General features: G+C 45.4%; 2 protein-coding genes and 1 pseudogene across 5 annotated transcripts in view; 2 read left to right on the top strand and 1 right to left on the bottom strand.

Moving 5' to 3' along the window:
- The window catches only part of BTD (biotinidase), a 38837-nt gene extending 24623 nt beyond the window's left edge, over nucleotides 1-14214 (bottom strand). For 2 of the 4 annotated variants that reach the window (XM_075547190.1, XM_075547187.1), the window contains exon 1: nucleotides 13911-14213. The gene's annotated coding sequence lies outside the window, so the exon portion shown is untranslated. Of the gene's footprint in view, nucleotides 1-13781; nucleotides 13824-13910 lie in introns of those variants that run through there. The other 2 variants (XM_075547191.1, XM_075547188.1) reach the window with 2 other exon arrangements.
- Nucleotides 13646-27541, top strand: part of HACL1 (2-hydroxyacyl-CoA lyase 1) — a 46386-nt gene continuing 32490 nt past the window's right edge. The window contains exons 1-3 of the mRNA XM_075547186.1: nucleotides 13646-14176; nucleotides 14338-14442; nucleotides 20906-20946. Coding sequence (XP_075403301.1) covers nucleotides 14084-14176; nucleotides 14338-14442; nucleotides 20906-20946 — 239 coding nt within the window. The 5' untranslated portion in view covers nucleotides 13646-14083. The remainder of the gene's footprint in view (nucleotides 14177-14337; nucleotides 14443-20905; nucleotides 20947-27541) is intronic.
- Nucleotides 23829-25642, top strand: LOC142447262 (dolichyl-diphosphooligosaccharide--protein glycosyltransferase subunit 2-like; annotated as a pseudogene).

The raw sequence follows: 27541 nt of genomic DNA on the forward strand, positions 1-27541 counted from the left end.
CAAAACAAGAAATCAGAAAGCCACAAGTGTTGGTGGGGATGCAGAGAGATAGGAACTCTTGTCCACTACTGGTGGACCAGTAGGTATGTACAACCGTTATGGAAATTGATTTGGTGATATCTAAAACAGTTGGAATTTGAGCTACCTTATGATCCAGCACTCCCCGTACTGGGCATATACCCAGAAGAGACAAAAACAAACCGCCAGACATCTGTGCCCCAATGTTCATCGCAGCAGTTTACAATTGCTAGGAGTTGGAAACAGCCCAAATTCCCATCAACAGATGAATGGATTAAAAAACTCTGGTACATACATACAATGGAGTACTACGCATCCCTAAAAAGCAGTGATGAACGCATGAAACACAGTGTCGCATGGGAAGAACTGGGGGAAATTATGCTAAGTGAAGTAAGTCAAGCACAAAAGGACAAGTACTACATGAGTCCGCTGAGGTAAGCTCAAAAAAAAAAATTTAAAAGGGGCCTAGGGAAGAAGATGCTGTATACATACATTCCTGGGGTGAGACCCAGGTAATATGGCAGGGCCAGACTAAACTCAGGGATACATATAGGACACATACGGTAGCCCATTAATTGGGAGGAGGGAAAAAGGTATGGGTAGCTGGGGGAACAGGGCACTAACCCACACAGGGGGAGGGTATTGATTGTTTCCACAGGGAAAGAGAGACAAGACTTCAACTCGGAGCTCCGAGACAAGATCGCAACACACTGACATGAAGCAGGGAACTGATAGAAAGGCCTGAGGGGGCGGCCCCATTACCAACTAAGTGTACAGCACCACCTTTCCCCCAAGAAGAATTCACTTCAGAGGACAGCACTGACACTACAGCTCAAGAAGAGGGGAAGCGGGACAGGTCTGCTCAGAGCACACAGGGGGGATAGGAAAAAAAAAGTGAAGCACATCCTTGCTCATCAAGCCCTGAGGACAATGTTCCTGCTCAGAAGAGCAATGCACAGAGATGACGACAGGGCCGGCCCCACCATGGGACACAGCATTCTTCATTGACCCATAACACCATTGAGGACAACACTAGAGACACACAGCGGGAACTGTGCCCGCCATGAGCTCACCACTCCAAAGCCAGCCTCTGGGGGCATACAGCAGAGCAGTGGGGGAAGCAGAGCAATGAAGTCCCCAAGGATAGAGGGGGTGCCAGGGCATGGCACCCCATCAGACTTGACTGGACACCTGTGAAGGGAAACAAACAGACCCTGAACTATTCATACGTTTATGTGTATATGTGCATGTGTTGTTATTGTTTTACTTTCTGTTGTTGCTTCATGGTACTCAGTCTTGTGATACTACATAGCATGTCTATCTGGAAGGGATGGGCGGAATAAACAAGCCAGAAGAGAGAACACTGGGATGACAGTTCTGTGGGGACATGGAGGTAGGGGAGGCGGGGGAAAAGAAGAGTGTGTTACAAGCCCAGGGACAAGGGAATAACAAGTGATCTAAAATCAGTGTCAAGGAGGGTGTGGGAGGTCTGGCAGGGCTGGATCAAGGGCAATGTAACTGAGAGGAATTCCTAAAACCCAAATAAAGGCAGAATTCCTAAAACCCAAATGGGACAAGAGGGAAGTACAAAGAAACAGAAGAAAGAACTAGGAGGCAAAGGGTAGTCATAGAGATTTAAATACAGGCCTATAAAGATGTAAATATATTTATGACAAGGGGGAAATAGATCTATGTATACATATTTATGGGGTTAGTATTAAGGAAACAGATGGACCGTGGGCCCCTGCTCAAGTACTCCCTCAACACAAGAACATTTGTTCTAACAATTCGACAGTCTGTGATGCTCACCTGCCTGGCACGATCACTGATGACAATGGGTGCACAAGCAAATGTGGTGAAGAAAGCTGATGGTACCCGGCTACCAAAAGATATAGCACCTGAAGTTGCTGAAGACAATGGGTGCACAAGCAAATGTGGTGAAGAAAGCTGATAGTGCCCAGAGCTACTAAAAGACACAGCACCTGAAGTCTTAAAGACCTGAAGATAAACAAGCAGCCATCTAGCTGAGAGACAACAAAACTCACACGGAAGAAGCACACCAGCCTGTCCCTACTCGATCGCTGAGGACAAAGTGGGTGCATAGGCAAATGTGGTGAAGAAAGCTGATGGTGCCCAGTTATCAAAATATATAGAATCTGGGGTCCCATATGCTGGAAGATAAACAAGGGGCCATCTAACTGAGAAACAACAAAGCCCACATGGAAAATGCACACCAGCCTGTGAGATGACAAGGAGTTGAAGGGATCAGGTATCAGGCATCAAAGAAAAAAACAAAAACTATAGCATTGTGAATCAGGGGGAATGCAAAGTGGGGAAACAGGGCCCATCTGGGGGAAATTGGACATCTCCTTGCAGAAGGGCTGTGGGGAGGTGACGAGCCAGTCAGAGTGCAGTGTAGCAATGATGAAACATACAATTTTCCTCTAGTTCTTAAATGCTTCCTCCCCCCCACTGTCAAGATCCCAATTCTACCTTACATAACCTGCTGGACTGGAAGATGTACACTGGCACAGATAGGAGTTGGAAATACAGGGAATCCAGGACAGAGGAGCCCCTCAGGATCAGTGGTGAGAGTGGCGATATCGGGAAGGTGAGGGAGAAAGGAGGAACAGATGACAAGGTCTACATACAACCTCCCTAGAGGACGGACAGTGAAGAACTGCGTGAGGGAGACATTGGATGGTGTAAGATATGATAAAATAATAATTATAAATTATCAAGGGTTCAGGGGGGCAGGGAGGGAGGGGAAAAATGAAGAGCTGATACCAAGGGTTCAAGTAGAAAGCAGGTATTTTGAGAATGATGATGGCAACATATGTATGAATGTGCTGGACGTAAATGATGTATGTACGGATTGTGAAGAGTTGTATGAGCCCCTAATAAAATGATTTTAAAAAAGGAAAAAAATGTTCTACAGTTGTAGTGATGACTGTACAACTCTTTGTGATAGGACTAAAGTACTGAATTGTATGATATGTAGATTATGTGCCAATAAAACTGTTTCAGAAGAAAAAAAAGACAGGCAATTCATAGCCAAAATTTGGATGATACTCCCCCCTCCGCCACACACACACACACACACACACACACACACACACACGAGTCCTGGTGGCATGAAGGCAAGCACTCAGCTGCTACCTAAAAGGTTGGTGGCTAGAACTAGCAGCTCCACAGGAAAAAAGCCCTCCTGATCTGCCCTTGTAAAGAGGACTGCCTAGGAAACCCCATGGGGCTGTTCCGGTCTGTAACATGCAGTCCCATGCGTCCAAAGTGGTCTCACGGTGATTTAAATTATATATATATATATATATATATATATACCCCAAACTCAAATCCACTGCCACTGAGTTGATTCTGATTCACAGAGACCCCCATAGGACAGAGTAGAATATCTCCATAGGGTTTCCGAGGCTGACAAATCTCTAAGGAAGCAGACTGCTACCTCATCTTTCTCTCACAACGAGGGAGGAATACACACACAGGAGGTGTCTTTGCACTGGAAAAATGGTATGTTTTCAACTAGAGGCTGGGTGTATAGGATGTGTATCATGCTTTAGTGCTGTGCATGTGTCTGGAAGATGTCATAAATGTTAAGGATATATAAAAAAATAAGTGAGTTGAATAGATCATAGGTAGGCTCCAAAGAAAATGCCAAAGGTTATGATGAAGCTTAAGGGCTTACATTCCTTATCCGGATGATGTCCCTCACCCAGGGTCACACCCGTTAGGCCCCACATTCCTGGGTCACTCGGGGAGATTCTGACATGATGGTAAGTTTTTGCTTTGCAAACCTAGAGAAGAGATGAAAAGCAGAGCCACGTGATAAGGTACTAACAAGCAAGGAGGTGCACTGACCGCTGATAGCAAGGGAAACAAACAGAAACTAGACACTGGTCCTGTTTCCTAGGTGACTGCTTCCACCCTGTGGACCACCCCCAAGTGGAGGCTGCATTCCGATGACTCAACCATTTGAGGTAAAGCTTCCCATCCTCACAGCACCGCCTAGCCCAGCACACAGCTGTGGCCATTGCCCACTGCATTTTAGAGTACACGCCCGCCCTGTGGTTTCACAAATGAGGGAGACACAGTGAAAAGGGGTAAACAACACTGTCAGCTTTCTTCCCTCAGGGCTCCCTGCTCTGGTGTGCCAGGCCAAGGTGAAGCCAAGGTGAAGGGCTTGCCAAAGGCAGGGAGACAGCTGTACTCTGGGTCACATGGTAATCGGGAAACACTCCCAGTGCCTGTCAAATGGGTAACAGGCACTAAACTGTCCCTGGAGGCTCAATAATGAAGCTCCTTCATACCGGTTTCACTTCCAGCCTCTTTGAGTTTTGGTACTTTGTGGCCCATAAATTTGAGACGTTAACAGAATCCATCTGACCTGTTTTTGACAAAGCACCGTTTTATTACATTATTTTATTGCCTGCTTTGTTTATGCAGAAGTATTTTCTGCTGTTCATTTTCAATATATGTATTTTTAATACATACATTTCCATTTGAGTTATTGTTGTTAGCTTTTGGTTTGATAAAGTAGGCTTATGAGAATACGTCTCACAGATTCGGCTCCAAATTAATCACAAGGATTATTAGTATCCTTGTTAGTTTAGATTAAAACATACTACCACAATTGGGGAAAGCAAAAAGACAAGGCTTTCTACTTCCGGGAAAGAGTTATATCTTGGAAACCCACAAGGGGGAGTTCTACCCTGTCCTGCAGAACTGCTGAGTCCAAATGGACTCAAAGGCAGTGAGCTTTTTTTTGTTTTTAATCACAATTTCACCAGCTACTCCTTGGGAGAAAGGCAAGGCTGTCTGCTCCTGTAGAGATTTACAGTCTTGGAACCCCTATATAGGTTGTTATGCAATTGGAATTTACTCAACGGCAGTGGGCTTTACACACACACACGCGCACACGCACACCCCACTCGTTCAAGGAGCCCTGGTAGAGCACTAGTTAAGTACTTAGCTGCTAACTGAAAGGTCAGCAGTTCAAAACTACCAGCTGCTCTGAGAAAAAGTGGTGGCAATCTGTTTCTATAAAGATTTACAGCCTTCCCCAGAAGTAAATCCATCTGCCTATGGACAATCTGATTAAAGGTCAAAGCCAAAATCTATTAAATGGGGAAGAGGCAGTCAAGTAACACAAGGTGTGACAAAACTGGATATCCATTTGTGGAAAAATGAAACAAGATCTATACCTCACACCATACACGAAAACTACCTCAAGATGCATCAAAGTCCTAAATGTAAACTATAAAGATCATAAAAGAAAATACAAGGGTTAGCCCAGGGGCCCCAATACATAGCATGAACAGACTATCAAACGTAACTAAAACACATACAATGAGAAGAAGGCAAACTAGATTACTAGGACCTTCGAAAAATTAGGTATTGATGGATATCAAAAGACTTCTCCAAAAGAGTGAAAAAGAGAACCTGAAGATTGGGAAAAAACATGTGGAAACAACGTATCGGACAAGGGACTAATCTCTACAATCTACAGAAAACTAGATACCTTGATGCCAATAAGATAAACAATCCAATTTAAAAACTGGCAAAGGTCATGAACAGAGAGTTCATCAAAGAAGACATCAGGAGGACAATAAACATATGAGGCAATGGTCACCATCATTAGAGCGATGAAAATCCAAACTATAATGAGATGGTATCACAGCCCAGCAGTAAGAGCCAAGGTCAAGACAGAAAACAACAAATGGTGGCAAAGGTTAGAAAACCAGAATCCTCACCCACTGCTGGTGGGACTGTAAGACGGGCAGCCACTGTGCCAACTGGTCCGGTGCTTCCTCCCATAGAAATATCACATGGCCCAGCAATTCCTCTATTAAGAACTGAGTCACAAAAGCAAAGAGATGCAAACAGCAAAACTGTCCATCAACAGATAACTGGATAAACCAGCTAACGTATACACACCCAATAGAATACTAAGCCATTTAAGAGAAAAGTGAGGAATTTGGAAAACACTGCATCACATGGATGAACCTGAAGGATATTATGGTGAAATAAGTCAATGACATAAGGACAAATATTATTTGTGCCCACTTTTATAGTCAAGGAAAGGCTTATACACTGAAAGAAACAATGTTTTATGGTTACAAGGGATGGAAGGAGGGAGCAAAGAAAATCACTAGCTAGATAACAGAAATGTATTAATTTGGGTGACAAGAGAGGAAACATGCATACAACATGTGGGTGATGAGTACACCGCCAGTAAAGAAAAGGAAGCACAGAGAGGTGCACGAGAGGTAGAGGCAACTCCGGTAAACGCTATTACAGACACAATCTTACATCATCAGTAATAACAAGCAGTCTACAACTTAATACATAAAATCAAATAGAGAACACGTAAGGGGTAGGTATAGGGGCTATGCCCACGACCATGTACACACACACACACACACACACACACACACCTTTGTGTGCTGTAATTATATCCGTGTACACAATACAGCACAAAGTGGGCCAAGTTAATAAAACATTTTAGTCATAAGCAAACACCATAAAGGAAAGAAGAGCTAGGCCTGAGAGCTCAGGGGCATAGCCTTCAGGGGACATCAACAACTGGCATAACACAGACCATAAAGGCAGGGTTCTGTGGAATTATAGAGACTTTACCCCAGCTTTGTCTCCCCCAAAGATATGCCAAACATTAGAAGCTATTTGCCAGCACATGGTGGGAGGTCAGATGCTTAGAGACCAGACTACTGTCCCACCACACTGAGGGGCATACTCCCTGCTGTTAAAGACAATGGGCTACTTCTCCCTAAAGGCTTGTGGCCATCAGTCTGGTCCCTGTAGGTGGAGTTCACACCCTACTGATAATTATCTCTATATTGAGCCAGAGAACAGGTTAAACCGGCTCAGTGACATCCAAAATTAAGCTGCCTCCCTGAATCTAGGATCCATCAGTCCATCTTGTCACATGTGTACGTACCCCCAATACTCCCCTTCCTATTGCATGGACACCTCTCGATCGTCCCCCTCTCATTACTATAGTACCTATAGCACAACCCCTTCCTGTGACAAATGTCTTTACCTGTAATTAGACAGCTTGTACACCCCCCCCCAAAGAGATATAAAGCCTTGGTTAGCAATAAAGAAGCTCTATCTCTCCATTTCCTTCCTCTCTCCCCTGGTTCCTTCATTCTCTCTCTCTCCCTCCCCCTCCCTTTCTCTCTCTTCCTCTCCTCCATATTGCTTTTCCTGAAATTTCCACCTTCCACATCTCCACATGGACTACCAAGCGGGGTTGACGTGAGCATGTTACCATGAAATGTGTCTGACTCCATTATTTTAATCTCTCGTCTATCTCTCATGCTCTCCATGACTTTACTTATTCTCGCTGTACAGTTGTGTCTAAGGGACCTGTGGTGATTTGTTACGAGCTAGCCTTCCTGACAAGGTTCTCCATCCTACTTTGGTGAGTAGCTCCTAGGGTCTTAAAATGCCGTGAATAAGGGGCGACTATTGGCTCCTCCCTGCCCAGAGCAAAGCAAAGTGAAGAAAACCAAAGACACATGGAGGCCATGATTCCAAATGGGTAACGGACCATGCAAACCACAGCATCGGAGACCAGAAGACTAGCCCAGCTTCCACTGTTGCCCACTCTGGAAGAGAACACAATGGAGTGTCCCGGACAGAGTGGGAAACAATGTGGACCAAAACTCAAAATCCTAAGAGACTGGGCCTTCACTGGTTGGAAAGAGACAGGAGGGACCCTCAAGAAAATAGCCCTTAAGTCTGGACCTGACCCCACCCATTGGTAAAAATAATCAATTACCGTATATAATCGAATATAAGCCGACCCGAGTATAAGCCAAGGTACCTAATTATTACCTGGGAAACCAGAAAAACTGATTGACTTGAGTATAAGCCAAGGGTGGAAAATGCAGAAGTTATTGGTGAGTTTCAATAATCAAAACAAATGAAAATAAAATTACTAAAAATGGAGACATCAGTGGGGTAATGTATTTTAATATTTATTTTAAATAAAAACATAAATAAAAGGACAAGTCATTTAACATTAGTAAACCAGCACAGAAGTGGAAAATAGGTTAAACGAAAACAATAAGGTATCAACAATGATACCTTAAGAGTGCTATTCCCTGAGCTCAATCAGCAACCAAGCTAAAATGTAGAGTTAAAATCCTTTAAAACTGGATTCCTGATCATCATCCATATCCCAATGCAGAGCTGCAGGTGGTGTGAGGTCATCATAGATGCTGTCCTCACTGAGATCGCCGTCATCACCATCACTGCTGTCATTTTCATACAAAGCACAGTCTTCACTGCCATCCATAGCATTACTAATACTACATTTCTGGAAGGCACGTCGCACCATGTCTTCTGGAATGTCTTCCCATGCATCTCAAACCCACTTTGCTATTAACTCTATGTCAGGCTTCGTGAGATTTCCTCCTTTTGTTAGTCGGGCTTGACCAGTTGACATCCATTCATGTCACATGCTTCACACAGTCTTTAAAAGGCTTATTCAAAGATACATCCAGTGGCTTCAGTACAGATATAAGCCCACCTGGAATAACACCTAAGTGACTTTACTAGATTTGCCAATTTTTGTATATCATCTGATAGGTGGGTTCTGAACATATTCCAAACAAGTAACGATGGCTTTTTCTTTAAGGCTGCTCCTGGTCGTCAGTTCCAAATTTCTTCCAGCCATTTTTTTTGTTCCGTCTTCATCCAGCCAGCCTTTAACACGTGCATGCACAGTAATTCTTGGTGGGAAATTGATCTTTTTAGGCAAGGTCTTTCTTTTAAAAATTATGACAGGACGCAGCCTAGTTCCATTAGCCAAACATGATAGAACTATAAAGTGTTTTTTTCATTTCCTGTGGTTTTGAGAAAAATGGGTTTTTGTCTTAAACTTGCCACAGTTCTGTTGCTTGGAAGATCAAAAGTCATGGCAGTTTCATCCATATTCCCAATATCTGCCAGGTCATAATTATAAATCCTTCTTTCGTTTATAATAAATGACTGGAATGACATAATTTTTTCTTCAAGGTCTTGTGGAAATTTCTGGGAAATCTTTGTTCTTTGTCTCAAACATAGTAGACCAAACCTATTCATGAAGCAGGTACACTATCCTGCTGACACAGCAAATTTTTCAATGCTTGGTGCTTTATATTTGTTATCCTTAGCCATTTGTAGAGCATATATGCGGATTCCCATGCGTGTTACGCAGTAGCCATTTTGACGACACTTCATAACCGATTAATGCAATTCACTCTCTAGAGCCCCATAAAAAGATGTCAAACCACGATGAGCTTTTTTAGCTTTTGGAATCTGTTCCAAGTCAGCTTTCATTTTCTGCCACCCCCTCACTTGTTTTTTGTCAACAAGAATTCCCTCCTTGCAATACTGTTAATGCTCTCTTCTGCTCTTGACACAACCTTCATTTTGAAACCAGCCTCAAATGACTGGTGTTTTTGTTTTGGTTCAAGATAATCCATTTCTAATGGGATAAAAAAACAAGACTTTGAAAAAGAACTTTCATGGTAATTCTCCCCACCCCTGCGACATGTTAGCTGGGAAGAAGGGGGAGGAGTCAGGGCAGGCAGGGGATGCAGGATGTGAATTAACAGAGACCACAGGGTAGAGAGGAGCGCAGACACAGACACACCCTTACCAGTTCAGCTGCTGGCGTAAGTGAATCACTACAGGTGCTTCTGCGAATTGGAGTCGTCCATGTCATAGGACTGCTCTGATTGGTTAGATGTGAGTAAACAAATATTGAAAGCCCTGGAGTGTCAGCTGGGCTTTGACTGAACAGCAAAGAAATGACAATCACCCGCGAGATAACAGGCGCTCGTCCCGTTACCTGGGGGGCGAGGGTGGGAAGATGTTACACCTTGCTGGGGTACCACTGACCTGTATATAAGCCGAACCCCAGTTTTTCAGCACAAAAAATGTGCTGAAAAACTCTACTTATACACGAGTATAAACGGTTAAAATCAAAAGGGCAGCGTTTACCCAAGGACAGAATTCAGAGGTTAGGAAAGGAGGAGAATAGAAACCAAAAACAGACAGAAAGCAAAAGAAATGATGGATTGCAATAAATGAGTTAAAGCAAAATGGCCCGTACTTACCCTTCAACTCTAGAACTAGACTCAACCCTGCCGCTTAACATTTGGTCAAACAATACCAAGCTGATAGCCATCAAGTCAATTCTGGTGGCTTCTGACCTTGCAGTGAGCAGCCCAATTGTGACACCCTACACCACCAGGGCTCCTTAGGCACACAATAGACAGGCCAATAAGGTGAACAATACACCAGGTGCAAGTGCCTCTTAGTATCATCAGCATGATGAGAGCAAAAGGGGAGCAAGTGAGGGCAACAAAAAATGACACATGCAAATAGTAAACATGGAGAGAAAATAGGAAAAGTGATGTTACATTATTGGGAATGCCATCAATGATGTGAAACAAAATCTGTATGACTTGTTCAATGGAAAATCAATGTGTCCTACACACTTCCACTCAAATCACAATAAAAAGTGGCAAAATCCAAGGAAACAAAAGCTTTACAATCTTGGAAGTCTTATGAGGCAGTTCTACTCTGTTCCATCAATTTTCTATGAGTCAGAATTGCCCCACAGCAATGGGTTATCACAACTTTCTGGGCCCTATGATATGCCCAGTAGAAGGTGTTTTAAGTCTTTAGAGAACACATTTTCTCCAAGTGCTATCTTTGTAACTCTCACGAGAGCACCACTGCCTATACTCCTCATCTAGGTGGAAGACAGACCCCGGAGCACTCTTCCAAACGCAAATCTAGACCCCACTCCACTTTTACTGACAATGGATACAAGGAAGAAAATGTTCCCAATTTTATTGTGGGGACAATTGCACAACTCTTCTCAATTTGACCGAACTGAAAGAATAGATACATATCTATGCCTACTGCCAAAAATGATAAAGAACAGGGTCAAAGTTTACAAAGTCCCTGCCAAGGGCCTCAAGCAAGTTATGAAAGACACTTTGAAATTATTTGTTTAGAATTGGAAAAGTCTTACTCTTTTCTTTGCTAATCGTGGAGGTGAGAACTTAATCACTTCTGGTGAATAATCAGACCCAAGAGAACAGTGGAACACTTCACTGACAGGTGAAAGTGATAAGGACATTTCTTGTTTGTTTAGTGACCAGTACTTATCTTTCCTGAATAACAGGCTAATGTGGATTCAGGGGATTTTTCTGAGTTCCGAATTTTCAGTGTACTGTGAATTGAGTGGTTCTGTTAGTGATTCTAGAAGCCCCAAAATAGACACAGGAGCCCTGAACTTCCTGCCTGCTGAATAGATTTGTGCTGGCCACATGATACCAACCCTGAACCATATGTACACATTAATCAAACACACTGTATTAGAAATACTTAGGCAATTACAGACTTATTACCTAAACTCCATCAAGAGTACAGAGGTGTTATTGCCATTAGCCACTACTGAGTTGATTCTAACTCTTAGGGACCCATTGGGGGAGAGAAAACCGTCCGGGGAGAGAGGGGTGTTTCTAGCTGTACTCTGTGTGGAAACGGATTGCCAGGTCTTTGTCCTGCAGAAGCACAGGGTGGGTTTGAACCTCCAGCTTTTTGGTTAGCAGTCCTGCAAGTCAATCAAGGTGCTGATACCAGAGCTTGTTCAGTACAGAGTTAGAGCTGGTGGTTCTCAATTAAGGTTGTACAGCAAAATTAGCTAGGCAAGAAAATTAGCTAGGAAGAAAAAAATACAGGTGCCTAATTTGTCCTAAGATAAATTGCACAAGTTTTCCAACTGATTCTAATGCAACAAGGTAGAGATATGCACAGGTACTAATGTAAACAATAAGGTCAATGGTGGTTTCAAACAACTAACCTTCCAATTTAGCAGCCCAATGTATAACCACTATGCCCCCAGGGAACTTTGCTTGTTTGATCTGCTTTTGCAGCTCCCACTGGATAGTTCCAGTGTGCCCCTTCCACCACAGGGCATGGTAGTGTCCACCTTGGGAAATACTGACCTAAAAGATGAGGGGGCAAACGTTTGGAAGCACCTGTGAAGGTCGCAAGTCAGGGGCACAGGCTTCTTAAAAGACTGAATTATAACAGTAGTAGGGTAACGGCTTCCCTTAGTGCTGCATTTATGGTCACATGGCCATAAACAGCGATAGAACTGTACAACTTACCCTGTACATCAGGCTCAGTTTTCAACACAGATTATAAGGCATGCTAAAGGTAAGAAATGAAGTCTTAAAGTGTTAGGACACTAAGAACCAGACTAAGATATGGCAAAGACACACAGATCAGAAATGTAGTACAACTCATTCATTTGCTAAAGGCTCTACAGAAAATGGTGGAGATTTATATGCAGAGAGCATGTAATCCCATTATGAAACACTCAAAGGAGAATGTGAGAAACCAAAAGCACTGTAACAGAAATGAAGAATAATAGAAGTGAAGAGCTCATAAGCAGGCCGAGGTGCAGTGAACTTCATCTGCCAGTAGAACCCTTCCAAACTGAAAAGCAAAGACAGAAAGACACTGGAGTGAAAAAAGGAAGAGAACATGCAAAAATTTTGTGGGGCAGCTATAAAAGGTATAATATAAGGGGAACACTCTAGAACAGCGGTTTTCAACCTGTGGGTTGCATGCGACCCCTTTTGGGGGTCAAACTACCCTTTCACAAGGGTTGCCCAATTTATGAGTAGCAAAATTACACTTATGCAGTAGCAACTAAAATAATTTTATAGTTGCGGGGGGGGGGGTGTCACCACATGAGGAACTATAGTAAAGGGTCACCGGCATCAGGAAGGTTGAGAACCACTGCTCTAGAAGAAACCACAAAGAGACAAAAAATAATTATAATGGCTGAGTATTTTCCAAAATTATTGCCACTAAAGCACAGATGCAGGTATCCCAGAGAACATCAAGCATGATATATAACAAAAATCCCACATAATAAATAACAAATATCAGGCAGAATATATAACAACAAAAAAATCTCACATTCAAATTGTAGAAATCAGAGACAAAGAGAAAGACGCTGAAAGCAATCTGAAAGTGCGTGCAGGGTCTAGTTGCAGGTAGGGAGCGAATTGAAGAACTACGAAAATCCAAATTGCCTAATTTAGGAAAGCCAAAGAGGTTATTGTGGGTTAGTAGCAAAGGTCAGAGAAGACGTCTCAAATAACGAGGCTCAAAGGATCTATCCAAGCTTTTGTTACGTAAACAATGGCTAGATGGGAGCGTTTAAAGTCCAAATGGTCTGGAAGAATCATCCCATCGATTGCTTCGAAGTTTGACTTATTCGTCTAGAAAGCTGGTCACAAAGATCGCGGCCTCCTTAAGTAACGTATTTTCCTTAGTTTTCAGATTGCAAAGCCAGAAACTTGTAACAAAACCAAGCCCAATGCGACCCGTGCAGGGGTCAGGCAGGAAGACCACACGCCCCACAGGCAATCACTTCCGGCGGCCGACCTCTAGTCCCAGCAGGCTTTGCGGAGCCTCGCTGCAGACCGCCGAGCAGTCGAAGGACGGGTGTCGCCACGCCCCTGCAGACCGCCGAGCAGTCGAGGGACGGGTGTCGCCACGCCCCCTCCTGGATTGCGTGGAGCCGTCAGGCCGCCCCGCGCCGCGCATGCGCCCCTCTCATTTCCAGCCCGAAAAACTTGGGCCTGGTAAAGCGGTACCTGGCGAAAAGTACACCTAGAAGCGCCGGTCGTTCGACTTCTTACCTGCTCGGCATAGGCCACCGCCCCCTCCTAGTCCCGCCTTCTCGGACGCTCTGCCCCTGCGAATGGAGGAGCCGAGGAGAGAGCTCGGCTTCTGATTGGAGGAAGGGTCTATTTAGGTTCTCGCCTCACCTTGCCAGCGGACCGACTGCAGCCCCGCCGTTTCCTCTCTGTTATTTACGGTGGTTGGCTGTCCTCCTGTCAGAGCGGTCGGTTCGCGGGTATTTTGGAGATTTCTTCTGCTGGGAGACTCTGGGTCCCCTTGGCCTTGGGCTGCGGGAGTGCTGTGAACTCGCAGGTAGACGATGCCGCGAGGAGGAGACCGCGCCGAGCGTGGCGACGGGAGCGAGGAGCAGGTGTCTGGTGCCGAAGTCGTGGCCCGAGCCCTGAAAACGCAAGTACGACTGGACCGCCGGGGTCTTACGGAAGCCGGCGAGGGCCAGCGGTTGTCATGGAAACGAGAGCCGCAGTCGCGTGGGGCGGTTTCTTTCACCAACTCGGAGGGGGCGTGGGATGCGGCGGGCCTCGCGCGTTCAGTGCCCTGTTCTCTGCCCCCCAGGGTGTGAAATACGTGTTTGGCATCGTTGGCATCCCAGTGACCGAAATCGCCGTCGCCGCGCAGGGACTGGGCATCAGGTACATCGGGATGAGGAATGAGCAAGCGGTGAGTCCACTGCGTCTTTGGGAATCATCAATAATAACGGCCAGTACTTGCCACTGTTCTTGTGCGTTACCCACATGAAACAAAACAGGTCTGTAACGCTAAGCCGATTTTTAATCCGAGTTGACAGATGAGTAATGAGACATTAAGTAACTTGCTCATGGTGACCCCGCTGGTAGTGACCGAGTCAACATTGAAACCCAGGCACTGTAGGTACAAGGTCCATGCTCTTAGCCACAGTGGCCTGCAAAGCGGGGAGCGTTTGAATTGGAAGAGACAGTGCCCCAGTGTGAACCAGAGCGCCCTATAGTTTACTAGCACTTTCTGAAACCACTTGTTAGTCTGTGTCTAGGACTTAGAGGAACACCTGGGGAATGAATGGATGCAGTGTCACATTTCTCCTTACATAGCAGGTGACTTGACTAGTTGAAGGATGACCCAAATGTTTTAAGAACAGTTGGGAAGTAGGTGTCGCAAATCCAAGGGCTCAGTGTTCTGTTCACCACGTCACTGCCCCCTTTCGCAAAGGCGTATTTGGAAGCGTGGAAAAGTAGGACCTTTGGTCAGTTGGCCCTGGAGGGGTGGTGTCACTGTGGTTCACATGTTATTCTAGCCCTAAAAGTGCCCGCCTCGGCTGTGGCTTTGATGGTGTGGCACTCCTTATCTCCCCGGTGAGAGGGGAAAACCATTGTTTTAACTTTGAAGCCAGCAGTCTTGAGTTTCTGTCCCTTTTCCTTTTTCCTTTCATCAGTTGGGACAACATTCATTCTTCCCTCTGTATGGGAAGATGAAGCTATTGGCCTCTTTTAAAAAAAAGTTTATTTAATTTTAAAGTTAATGGCCTCTTAATGGGGCCTGTATTGTACTGTTTTTCTGGGGGTGAGAGATATGCCACTGATTAATTCGTTACACAGCAAACATGTAACAGGTGTGTATGATGTTCCAAGTACTGTGAAGCTTACCGGTGGGATAGAGGATGGAGCAGAACAAGCCTCTCGAGTTTAACACCTCTCACAGTGGATGTACATGCAAGGGCCAGTATGTAGCTCAGAAAAACCTTCGCTGCCATCAAATCGCTGCTGGCTTATAGTGACCCTCTAGGACAGGGTTGATTCTGTGGGTTCCTGAGACTGTAACTGCTTACGGGAGTAGAAAGCCCCATCTTTCTCTTGTGGAGCAGTGGGTGGTTTCAAACTGCTGACCTTGCAGTTAGCATCCCAATGTGTAACCACTATGCCACCAGTGCTCCAATTAGCTCCAGAGGGAGAGATCAATTCTGTCTGACTCTCAAAGGAGAGGACCTACTGTCAGAGTCCAGCTCCGGGAGGGTTGAACTGGCTACCTGAAGGAGGTGTGGAGTCGGCGAACACAGACGAGACAGACACGAGAGATGTTCTGGTGGAAGCAATCTCTGCTGAGTTCTTCCAAACAGCTTTATTTATACCATAAAAAGTTTTGCAGACCACTACATAAAACAATGCCTCGTGATTAGCTCCAAAGTCACCCTTATCGTTTCCACTAAAACCTGATAAAAGACCATTACAAGGTCTGTACTTTTTTCTATCACTTTCTGTCCCCTTCCTGGTTCTTTCCCCCTGTACTGCTTGTCTCATACGTCACATACTATTCTTGATTGAGGTGTTCAGAAAATGGTTAGACTCGTATCCTACTCACTGCCCTATTTTTTTGCTCACAATGTTTCTTTCCTGTTTGACTAACAACATAATGAAACTACCTCGTGTGCTACTTCAAAGCCTAATAGCTACAAGCAGTTAAATGCTTCTCAACTATTTTCCTTTACAAACTTTCCCATGGTAACTGTTCCATTGCCTACCTAGGTCTCTTTTATCTTTTGACCCCCCCCCGAGGCACCATGGGGAGACAAACTGTCTGGTTCTTTGCCAAAGACTTAATGTTTCCCCTTGTATGTGTTTTCTGTTAATGTTAATCATTCTCTCTCTTTCTATGTAAGCCCCTGTCCAAGGTAAAGGGAGGCAGTCTATAAGGTCCTCTATATCGGGGAGGCCAAAAGAGTCTCCCACTACCTAATCTGAATGGAATCTAGGGATTTTTTGGAGGGGTTCATTTTCTCCTCTAGCCTCAACTTTTGGGGATTTTTTTTTCCTCATTCAATTCTCACGTATCCTTCTCAGAATTCCCAAAGATGTCTTACTGTCTAAGCCTCTCCAATGCCTTTCCGTAAGGAAAACCCTGTCATATGGAAGCAAGTTTTAGATCTGGTTCCTTCTCAAGACTGCACTCACATCCGCTCCAGGAGCGGTAAACACGACAATGCACAAAATACTCAAGAATGGATTTAAGAGCAGCAAATATTTGAGGGATGGTGGAATCCCTCCCTGGGAAGCTCTGCTCTGCAGAAGCTTCTTCCACCAGCCTGTAGCTTTGCTAGACAGCATGGCTGGGATGGCTCCCAACAACCTACAGAGGTAATGCTTATATCTCAAAAGAGTGATGGGCTGTGAGAACCGATGGGTGGCTAGGTTGAGGGGAGACTATGGAGAATCTTCTCCAGGATTTTGGACTTTATTCAGTCGGGAAGAGAGAGATTTTAAAGGTTTTTTAAATAGGTGGGAGATTTGTATATGAATAAGGTGGTGGTAAGTAGTTCTGGTCGCATAGTGCTTACTCTTTGGGCTGCTAATTGCAAGGTCAGTAGTTCAAAACTCTAGGCTACTCTGTGGAAGAAAGATGAGGCCTTCTATCCTGTAGAGTTAGAGTCTTGGAAACCCAGCAGGGCAGTTCTACCTTGTTCCATAAAGTTGCTGTGAGTCTGAAGGGACTCAGTGGCAGTGGGTTGAGTTTTGAAGATGGTTTTGAAGCTAGTACAGAGTCTGGAAAGGAGGCCTGCTGGTGCGGTGGTGAAAGCACTTGACTGTGAGCAGAAAAGTTGGCAGTTTGAACCCATCGGCCTCTCCATAGAAGAAAGATGTGGCAGTCTGCTTCCAGAAAGAGTCACAGCGCTGGGGACCCTGGGGGCAGTTCTACTCTGCCCTCCAGGGTTGTTATGAGTTGCAGTCAGCTCGTGGCAACAGGATAGGTACAGAAGATGGGGATCCCTGGGTGGCACAGGTTGTGCGTGTCTACTGACCCACGGTGGGCTCACACAAAGCTCTTAGGAGGGCGGTGCGGGCCCAGCAGGGTTGGGTTTTATTGTACTTAGGGTGGCTCTGTGTTGGAAGGAACTCGTTGGTACATAACAACAATAACAACCTGAAAGTTTCTGGTCTTAATACACTTTGCTCCCAGGATAATGCTATAAATTATGCTCACCCGCTCTCTGGGGAAATCAAGATACAGAAAGTAGCATGCCAATGTTACATAGTAGAAGTTGAGGCGCTTGAAGCCAAGCTCGGATTGATTCCAGAGTCTGCTCTTTTAAGTGCTACACACATGAGGGGGCTTCAAAAAGTTCATGGACAAATTCCCACCGGTGCCATAGAAGAGAGGCCTGGTGATCTGCTTCCAGAAAGATCATAGCCAAGAAAATCCTATAGAACACCTCTACTTTCTTACGCATGAGGTTGCCACAAGTAAGGATCAATGAAAATGGGTTTGGTTTTCCTTAACGTGTGTACACATTATGGATTCATGGAGAGGAACCACAGGACAGAGTCTTGAATTTGTATTTCTGTCTTGATAAATGTAGTTGGAGGATCCTTGGGTGGCTAAATGGTTAAGTACGTAGCTGCTTCCTGAAAGTTTGGTGATTTAACATCCACCCAGAGGCCTGCTGCTGCACGTCCGTACACGCACAGCCTTCAAAACCCCACAGAGCTGCTGGCTCCACTGTGCACGCGTGGGCTCACCATGAGCTGAACTCAACTAAACGGCGACTGACAATAATAACAAGCTTAGCTGAAGGTTCCTTAGGCGCCATGTGCCATGTTGGAGACTGGAAGTAAAGTGAATGAGATGTTGTTCTTGTCCTTGTCTCTATCAGCAGAGACAGACACAAATAGATAGTTTCACTCTAGTAGGTAAAGTTCTTTGAAGGAGGTGTTCCCAGGGTACTGTGAGAACTCAGAGGAGGGGCACACAGCTCTCTCTAAGATTTCAGGGAAAGCTTCCCAGAGGAGAAGGGCCTGAGCTGGCTTGAAGGATTGGGAGGCATGAAGCAGGCTCTTCTGGGGATGGTCTGTAGGTCTGCCAGGCAGGCGACGGGCTTAGTGGATGATAGTGCTGCTGATTGAGACTGGACATACGGAGGGAAGGGCTGACCCCGGAGGGAAAGGGTAGGGAGCTCAGTTTTGAGCACAGCGAGTTTGAGGTGTGGATGGGGCATCCCAGGGTGTGACCTGACTCTTTCCAGGACTCAGAGGAAAACTTCAGCCATGTCTGAACTGGGTAGGCAGTGACAGGGACAATTAAGAGGAAAAATGAGAAGAGCTCAGAAGACACTCCAGAGACAAAAGCGGCCTGTGGAGTGATGGTATGTTTGTGCTGAAGTGAAAGACAGCTGGCCATGACTAGACTGTCTTTCGTCAGGTAACTTAGAGTGGTCAAGGTGTGTTGACAGTTGGCTAGCGAGTAGGCAGACGCTCGGGAAGCTCGCTGTCACTGAGAGCTGACTGTGAGCCCCACATTGACTGTGAGCCCCACATTCCATTGTCTTTTCTTAGGACAGTGGAATGAAAGATAATGGGATTTTCCCACCAACTTTTTGAAGCCCCTCCATACTAATTAATTTTTTCCTCTCAGTAATGCTATGAATTATGTTCCTATTATAGGTGAGGAAATAAAAATATAGAAAGTACTATGCCAAAATTACATAGTAGGAAGTAGGGCAACTAGGATTTGAATCAAAACTAATCTGTAGGCATTGGACATCCCCTTACAGAATGGTCATGGGGAGGAGATGGCAGCCAGGGTACAGAAAACAGTAAAGCACCAATGAAACATACAGATTTCCTCTGGTCCTTTAATGCTCCCCCCCACTATCATGACCCTAATTCTACCTTACAAATCTGGCTAGACCAGAGGATGTGCACAGTACATGGGTACATGCTTAAAAAAAGAGCTGGAAACACAGGGAATTCAGAACAGATAAACCCCTCGGGGCCAATATTGAGGGTAGCCATACCAGGAGGGTAAGGGGAAGGTGTGGAGAGAAAGGGGGAACCAATCACAATGATCTACATGTAACCCCCTCCCTGGGGGGCAGACAACAGAAAAGTGGGTGAAGGGAGACATTGGACAGTATAAGACATGAAAATTTTAAAAATAAATTATCAAGAATTCATGAGAGAGGAAAGGTAGGAGAGGGAGGGGGAAAATGAGCTGATAAGGGCTCAAGTAGAAAGAAAGTGTTTTGAAAATGATGATGGCAACAATTGTACAAATGTGCTTGAAACAATGGATGGATGGATGGATTGTGATAAGAGTTATACGAACCCCCAATAAAATGAATTATTTTTAAAAAAAGGAATTGGTTGTAGATTCTGCTGTCTTCAGTGCTATCTGTATGTGAAGGCTTCAAAAAGTTCACATCAAAATTTCCAGGAACTTTCTGAAGCTGGCACGTGCTATTCTGCCCTTGAATGGAGGTAGAGAACCAGAGCGTGCCTCCCGCGCCCCCTGCCCCCCTGGAGCTTTGGGTGGGCTCGAACTGCTTGACCTCTTGGTTAGCATTGGGTTTCAGGGCAAGATGTCTTGGAACCGTTTTTTGCTGTCATCCAACCCCCCCCAATGGATTTTTTTTATGATCATAAAACTTATTCCTTAAAAGTTTTTTTGGCATCTAGTGATACCTTTTGTTGGAAGCTGTTACATATTTTGCATGGTGTAGCAACCCATGTCCGGCAGTAACAAGTGGTGAGGTGTGAAGGTGAGAGTAACGGGGCTGTGATGGTTAAGGGTATGTGGCACTTTGACTGGGCCACGGCTCCTCGTGGTTTGTCAGTTATGTTGTATTTCTCCATGTGAGGATCTAATGTGATTACCCGCCATTTTCACATAACATGGTTTTTGCTGAATGACCTGGTGTTTGGAACTGCGAGGAGACAGTGTATAAAGAACAGAAATTAATGAAGGAGAAAACATGAATAACAGCAAAAATCATCAAAGCCGAAAATTAATTCTTGGAAAAGGTTAGTAAAATGGCTAAATCCCCAGTAAGACTGAAACAGAAAGACATGAAAGAAAGAAAGCACGTGTCACCAATACCAGGAATACAACAGAAGACACGCCTACTGATCCTGCAGGTAATTAAAAATTATGAGAGGCTATGATGAACAACAGGTGAAATGGAAACAATACTTGAAAACTAATAAGGACATTAGGGACCTAACCATTCCATGAAGCTTATGGTTGGAGGGATCCTTGATCAAATGGAAAGCATTTCAATGTCTAACTGTTTATTAGACTGTTAATGGTTTCGTAGAAAAGTATTCGCATACAGACTAAAACGATCCCAATATGTGTAAGTCTTGGTGTTCTTGCTTTGTAGGCTTGTTACGCTGCTTCTGCAGTTGGCTATCTGACAGGCAGGTAAGCAAAAATCTGCATGTTTTTCTCCATTATTTTAATACTCTGGGGTAGAACTTTTCTATTTCTCTGTTGAAGGAGAGTCTTTTAGGGTGGAACATATCACTGCAGGGTGAGTCACTGATACTCAGATGTGTTCTGCCTTGGCTTAGTCCACACTCGCATAACACACTCCTGAGGTTGTTAGTTTATTGTGCCAACCTGGCCGATAAACACATGTGGGGTTAATTGAAGGGAAGAGGGATAAATGATTCCATGAGCCTCGCCTTTTTAGTTCTCGGGTCTCTTGCTTTCTGATGGTCGGACAAGGGTGCTGCTCCCTTAGCCAGTTCCCTGCTTCAACTTGCAAGGGTCACTTCCTATAAGACATCCCTGAGGAGAAGCCACATGGACCTACCCTGATGCAGCTCTGGGTGCTGGAGCAGCCGTGTGGAGACCCTTGCCAGCACTGAGATGCTTACACATTCACTGACTTGGCTTTCCTCCTTCAGTCAGTGTCATATAGTGTGTGCTTTGTGAGATGAAGGGGGACTTTGTGGATTGGTGTCAGACATACGGGTTTAATGTTGGACTTGTGGGCTTGGGCAGCACTGGGTTAGGATGTTTTCTTGATGTGCACTTAGCCTTTATATAAAACTGTCTATTATACATGAGTTCTTATGGATTTGTTTCTCTAATGTACCCAGACTAACACACTCCATACACAAATGCTTAGCTCAAAAATTTGATGGACAGGAATTATTCCACCAATTTTATAGTGTGTCTCTTTGTTACCTATCACATATTCCTTGCTTCTTAAAAAAAAAGCCCATTAATGTGAAAAATAGAGAAAAGTGTAATCTTTGATGAAGATCAAGGATTACAGCCTTCAGTATGGATTAAAACGCAATAAAAAGAAAACAAAAATCCTTACAACTGGACCAGGAGGTATTGGTGCTGTGAGGTGCGGTCAAGTTGGTTCCGACTCGTAGCAACCCTACTTACGACAGAACGACACTGCTTGGCCCTGCGCCCGCCTCACAATGGCTTTTATGCTTGAGCCCATTGTTGCAGCCACAGTGCCCGTCCGTCCGGCTCATTAAGGGCCTTCCTCTCATTCGCTGCCCTCCACTTTACCAAGCATGACATCCTCCTCCAGGGTCTAGTCTCTCCTGACAACGTGCCCAAGGTTTGTGAGATGAAGTCTCACCAACCTTACCTCTGAGGAACATTTTGGATGTACTTCTTCAAAGGTAGATGTGTGTTCATCCTGAAAATGGAGAAAAGACAGAAGTTGTCAAGGATTCCATCTTGTTAGGATCCACAGTCAATGCTCTTGGAAGCAGCAGTCGAGAGATTGAAATAACACATTGCATCAGGTAAATCCATTGAAGAGAACCTCTTCAACGTGTTCAAGAGTAGAGGGGTTATTTGTTTTTAATCATCTTATTGGGGCTCATACAACTCTTATCATGCTGTAGCCTTGTGTCCGCACCCAGAAAGGAAACAACCCAGACCGCCGACAAATTCGAAAGAAAAGGTTTCTGCGCAGGGACCGTCAGCCCTCTTGAGAAGAGACTGAGCGGCCCCCAATCTAATTTTCCAAAGGTTTTTATACTGTTGCAATGTGCAGATGTGCAAGCAAGCCAAGTACAGAAGCAGGATATTGCAGATAGCCATTCTTAGTCAAACAATAACTGCTTTGAGTGGAACAATAACCACTCTGATCGTTCTTCAAGCCTTCTGAGCATACATGTCCTTCGGCACACTCCGTTGTGCTTGTCAGCACAGCCCGCCTGCCTCCTATCAGCTAGTTCATTCACAGTCCATCATGGCTTCTGTCAGCTCAAACTGGCTTCACTCTTGTCAATGCTGTGTAAGCTTTTCCGAGAGCCTCTACATTCACAATCCAGCCATCCACCCGTCGTGTCAAGCACATTTGTACATTTGTTGCCATCATCCTTCTCAAAACATTTGCTTTCTATTTGAGCCCTTGGTATCCACTCCTCACTGTCCCCTCCTACAGATGGTATTTTAGGACTAAGGCACACCTGACCCAAAACATGGTATTTTCGTTTGTCTCCTATTCATATGGAAGCTGGACAGAGAATAAGGAAGAAAACCCCCCAAAAGACAAAGACAATGGATGCATTTGAGGAATGGTGTTGGTGAGGAGTCCTGAGAGTCCCGTGGCTGCCCAAGAACAAAGGTCTGTCTTGAGAGAAGTACAACCAGAAGACTGGCAGGAGGGTGAGACTTTGTCCCACATACTTTACACATGTTACATGGGAGATCCGTCTCTGGAAAAGGGCATCATGATTACGAAAGTAGAGGGATTGCTAAAAGGAGGAAGGCTCTGGAGTCGATGGATTGCCACAGTGGCTGCAATAATGGGCTCAGTCAAACACAAGAACAATTGTGAGGATGACACAGGGCCAGGAGGCCTTTCCTTCTGTTGTACATAGAGCTGTGCTTGTTCTGTGGGCTGTAAAGCTCACTTGCTACTGAGTGTCCCAGGGTCACGGTGTCTGGTTTCAGTCCTGCTGCATTCCTCTGCTCCGATGCCTCTGGTCTCTGCGGGCATGGCCCTGGCACCTCTGCCACTTCAGACAGGCATCTCAGAAGAATGTGCTTTGCTGATGGCTACTCTTCCTTGATAGCCCCAGGAATTGTCTTTATTCCTACTTCTCAGATGGCTCTCGTACACACAGAGAATGGCAACTAAAACTAGCTGGTTCCCTCTATGAGTGTATTCGCATGGTCCAACCAGTCATTTTGGTGGCAGAAGCCAAAGCCTGTTGCTATTGAGTCAATTCTGACTTGTAGGGACATGGGTAGAAGAGCCGGGTTAAGAAATTTTGCTTCGCAATCTGCCACTCAGGCCCTGGCAGGAACAGCTCGGAGGAATGGCACCGCCGGGTTTAAGCACTGTCTTCCCATTGGCCCTGACTATCATAGCCAGCACCCAGGCCTTGACACCTACTCACTGCCTCACCAAGCATGACGTGGAGAGACTGAAGGCCTCGTTGGACCACCCATCCACAAATTTGGAATCTGCTTTCTATTCCATGGTGGGATTCAGCAGCCTTGGTGCCCAGGTGCCAGATGTCAAGAAAGCATGCGCCTTCATTAAATCCAACCTGGGCCCCAGGCATGTGGATTCCCTCTTCTATGCCGCCCAGTCCCAGCCAGGCCCTCTCGGGGTGTGAGATCTCTATTTCAAGTGAAACCAAAGATCTCCTCCTGGCAGCTGTCAGTAAAGACTCATCGCTTACCCAGATCTACCACGTGGTTGCAGCCCTGAGTGGCTTTAGCCTCCCCCCAGCATCCCAGGAAGCACTCAGTGCCCTGACAGCTCGTCTCAGCAAGGAAGAGACTGTGCCGGCAACTGTCCAGGCTCTGCAGACTGCTTCCCACCTGTCCCAGCAGGCTGACCTGAGGAGCATCATCGAGGAGACTGGGGACCTTGTCGCTCACTTGGATGAACTGGGGGGCGTGGACCTCCAATTTGAAGAAGACCTGGAAACCACGGCGTTTTCATGGCTGCCACCTATGAGCTCATAGACCATGTGGAGACCGAGCCATCCGTGAAGGAGGATCAGGTCATCAGCTGATAAGTGCCATCTTCAGTAAGAAGAACTTTGAGTCACTCTCAGAAGCCTTCAGCGTGGCCTCTCCGTGCTCTCCCAGAATCGCTACCACATGCCAGGGGTGATAGTGCCCAAGGGCTCTCCTTCCAACACTCGAGAACAGGCTGACCTGCAGCTGCAAGGTCACTGTCAAACTGGAGCGTGCAAAGTCTGTGGCTTCCAGGGCCACTGTGCTCCAGGGGATGGGTTTGAACTAAACTTCGTGAATGTCAAGTTGCCCCGCAGTTGCTATGACTTCTCTGTCAGAGTTGAAGGTGGCGCCCGTTACGCTGTGAACTCGTAGAGCTAAGTCAAGATCTCCACTAAAGTTGGTATCACAAATGTTGATCTCTCCACTGTGGATAAGGACCAGAGCATCGCTCCTAAGACCACCCGGGTGACCTACCCAGTGAAAGCCAAGGGCACGTTCATTGCAGACCTTGTTCTTCCAGCTGGTTGGCGTGAACACTGGCGCTGAACTCACTCCTCACCAGACGCTCGTCCGACTTCATAACCAGAAGACTGACCAGTGAGTGGTGTGTGTCGCTGAGCCTGACAGCAAGAACATGTACAGGTTTGAACTAGATACCTCTGAAAGGAAGTCTGAATTTGACTCTGCCTCCAGCACCTACACCCTCTACTTGATCATTGGAGATGCCACTTTGAAGAATCCGATCTTTGGAACATGGCCGGTGTGGTCGTCAGGTTCCCCGAAGAAAATGCGCCATCAACTGTCCTGTCCAAGAATCTTTTCACTCCCAAACAGGAAATCCAGCGCCTGTTCCGAGAGCCTGAGAAGAGGCCCCCGCACAGCAGTGCCCAATACAGTCACCGCTCTGATCCTCTCGCCCTTGCTCCTGCTCCTTGCTCTGTGGATCCGGATTGGTGCCAACGTCTCCAACTTCTGTTTTGCTCTGAGCACGATTTTCTTCCACCTGGGACGTGCTGCCATGCTGGGGCTCCTGTACATCCACTGGATTCAGCCCCACATGTTCCAGACGCTGAAATTCCTGGCCATCTTGGGCAGTGTGACGTTTCTGGCTGGCAATCGGATGCTGGTCCAGCAGGCCATCAAGAGAACAGCGCGCTAGTGCCAGGAAGAAGGAAAGGCATTCTGACAAGGGGCATGAATGTTGAGAAAAGGCGTCGAGAACAGTTCACAGTTTAAAAGGAAGAGACTAAATAAAAGGAATGGGAAAACCCAAAATTTTATGTAAAGGGGGGTGGGGGAGGGTGCAAGAGAGAGCAGATACCCGGGAGCCCAGATTCCCCCCTGTGTCCTTGGCAAGGCGCCCTGACAAGTGGTCTGTGAATCTTCATAACTTGCCCAGATGTTACGTCTGGAGGGTTGAAATCTGTAACTAAGCTGTTTTGGAATAAAGAGAAGTAAAACGGGGCAAAAAAGAAAGGAAGAAATTTCACTTGACCACATGGAGATACTTTCTCTTGAAAAGTTTCATCCATGGTGGGGCATAGCACTACATTTCAGAATTGCTTTCGTATCAAAGATCAATTGACATTATTTGGTAGGAGTGAAAAGCTCACCCCTGTCTCCCCCCACCCCCCGCCCTTACCTCTGCCCCGACATACGTTTACTCAGCTGTAAAAATAATTTGTTTTTGATGCAAAATCAAGGGTGAGGAGGATGTATGAGGCCTGGTAGGGCTTGATCAAGGGCAATGTAACCGAGGGGAATTACTGAAACCCAATGAAGGCTGAGCATAATAGTGTGACAAGAAGAAAGTAAAAGGAAGTAGAAGAAAGAACTAGGAGGCTAAGAGCATTTATAGAGGTCTAAATACAAACATGTACATATGTAAATATATAGCATGGTGGGGAAATAGACCTACGTGCATGTATTTCTAGGTTGCGTATTAAGGTAGCAGATGGACATTGGGCCTTCACTCAAGTACTCCCTCGATGCAAGAACACTTTGTTCTATTAGACTGGCATTCCATGATGCTCACTGAAAACAAAGTAGGTACGTAAGCAAATGTGAAGAAAGCTGATGGTTCTTGGCTATCAAAAGACATAGCATCTGGGGTCTTACAAGCTCGGGGATAAACAAGCGACCACCTAGCTGAGAAACAGCAAAGCCCACATAGAAGTACACCAGCCTGTGTAATCACAGGGTGTCAAAGGGATCAGGCATTAAAGAACAAAAAACCATATCATTGTGAATGAGGGGGAGTTTGGAGTGGGGACCCAAAGCCCATCTGTAGGCAACTACATCCCCTTATAGAAGGGTCGCAGGGAGGGGTTGAGCCAGTCAGAGTGCAGCGTAGCAACAATGAAAAACACATTTTTCCTCTAGTTCTTAAATGCTTCCTCCCACCCCCTACCCACCCACTATCATGATCTCAATTCTACCATACAAATATGGCTAGCCCAGAGCATGTACACTGGTACAGTTAGGAACTGAAAACAGGGAATTCAGGACAGATGATCCCTTCAGGACCAGTGGTGAGAGTGGCGATACCAGGAGGATGGAGGGAAGGTGAGGTAGAAAGGGGGAACTTATTACAAGGATCTACATGTAACCCCCTCCGTGGGAGACAGACAACAGAAAAGTGGGTGAAGGGAGGCTTTGGACAGTGTAAGACCTGGCAACATAATCATTTATAAGTAACCAAGGGCTCATGAGGGAAGGGTATGGGAAGGGAGGGGAAAAAATGAGCTGATACCAAGGGCTCAAATAGAAAGCAAATGTTTTGAGAATGATAATGGCAACAAATGTACAGATGTGCTTGACACAATGGATGCATTGTACGAGCCCCCAATAAAAAGATTAAAAAAGAAATAGTAACAATTTGCTTTATGCAGTCAATTGGATTTAGCTCCAGTATAATAGGTGCAAAGTATGAAGAGGTTAGTGAAACACAATGTGAAGATGTCATCTCAGGTATTAAGGGAGGTGATATATAATATTTATCTTTTTAAAAAATATTGAAATAATGTTCGAATTGAGATTTCCCAATTGTGAGAATCTG

Source organism: Tenrec ecaudatus, chromosome 4 (genome assembly GCF_050624435.1).
Source record: "Tenrec ecaudatus isolate mTenEca1 chromosome 4, mTenEca1.hap1, whole genome shotgun sequence".
NCBI classification, from domain to species: domain Eukaryota; kingdom Metazoa; phylum Chordata; class Mammalia; order Afrosoricida; family Tenrecidae; genus Tenrec; species Tenrec ecaudatus.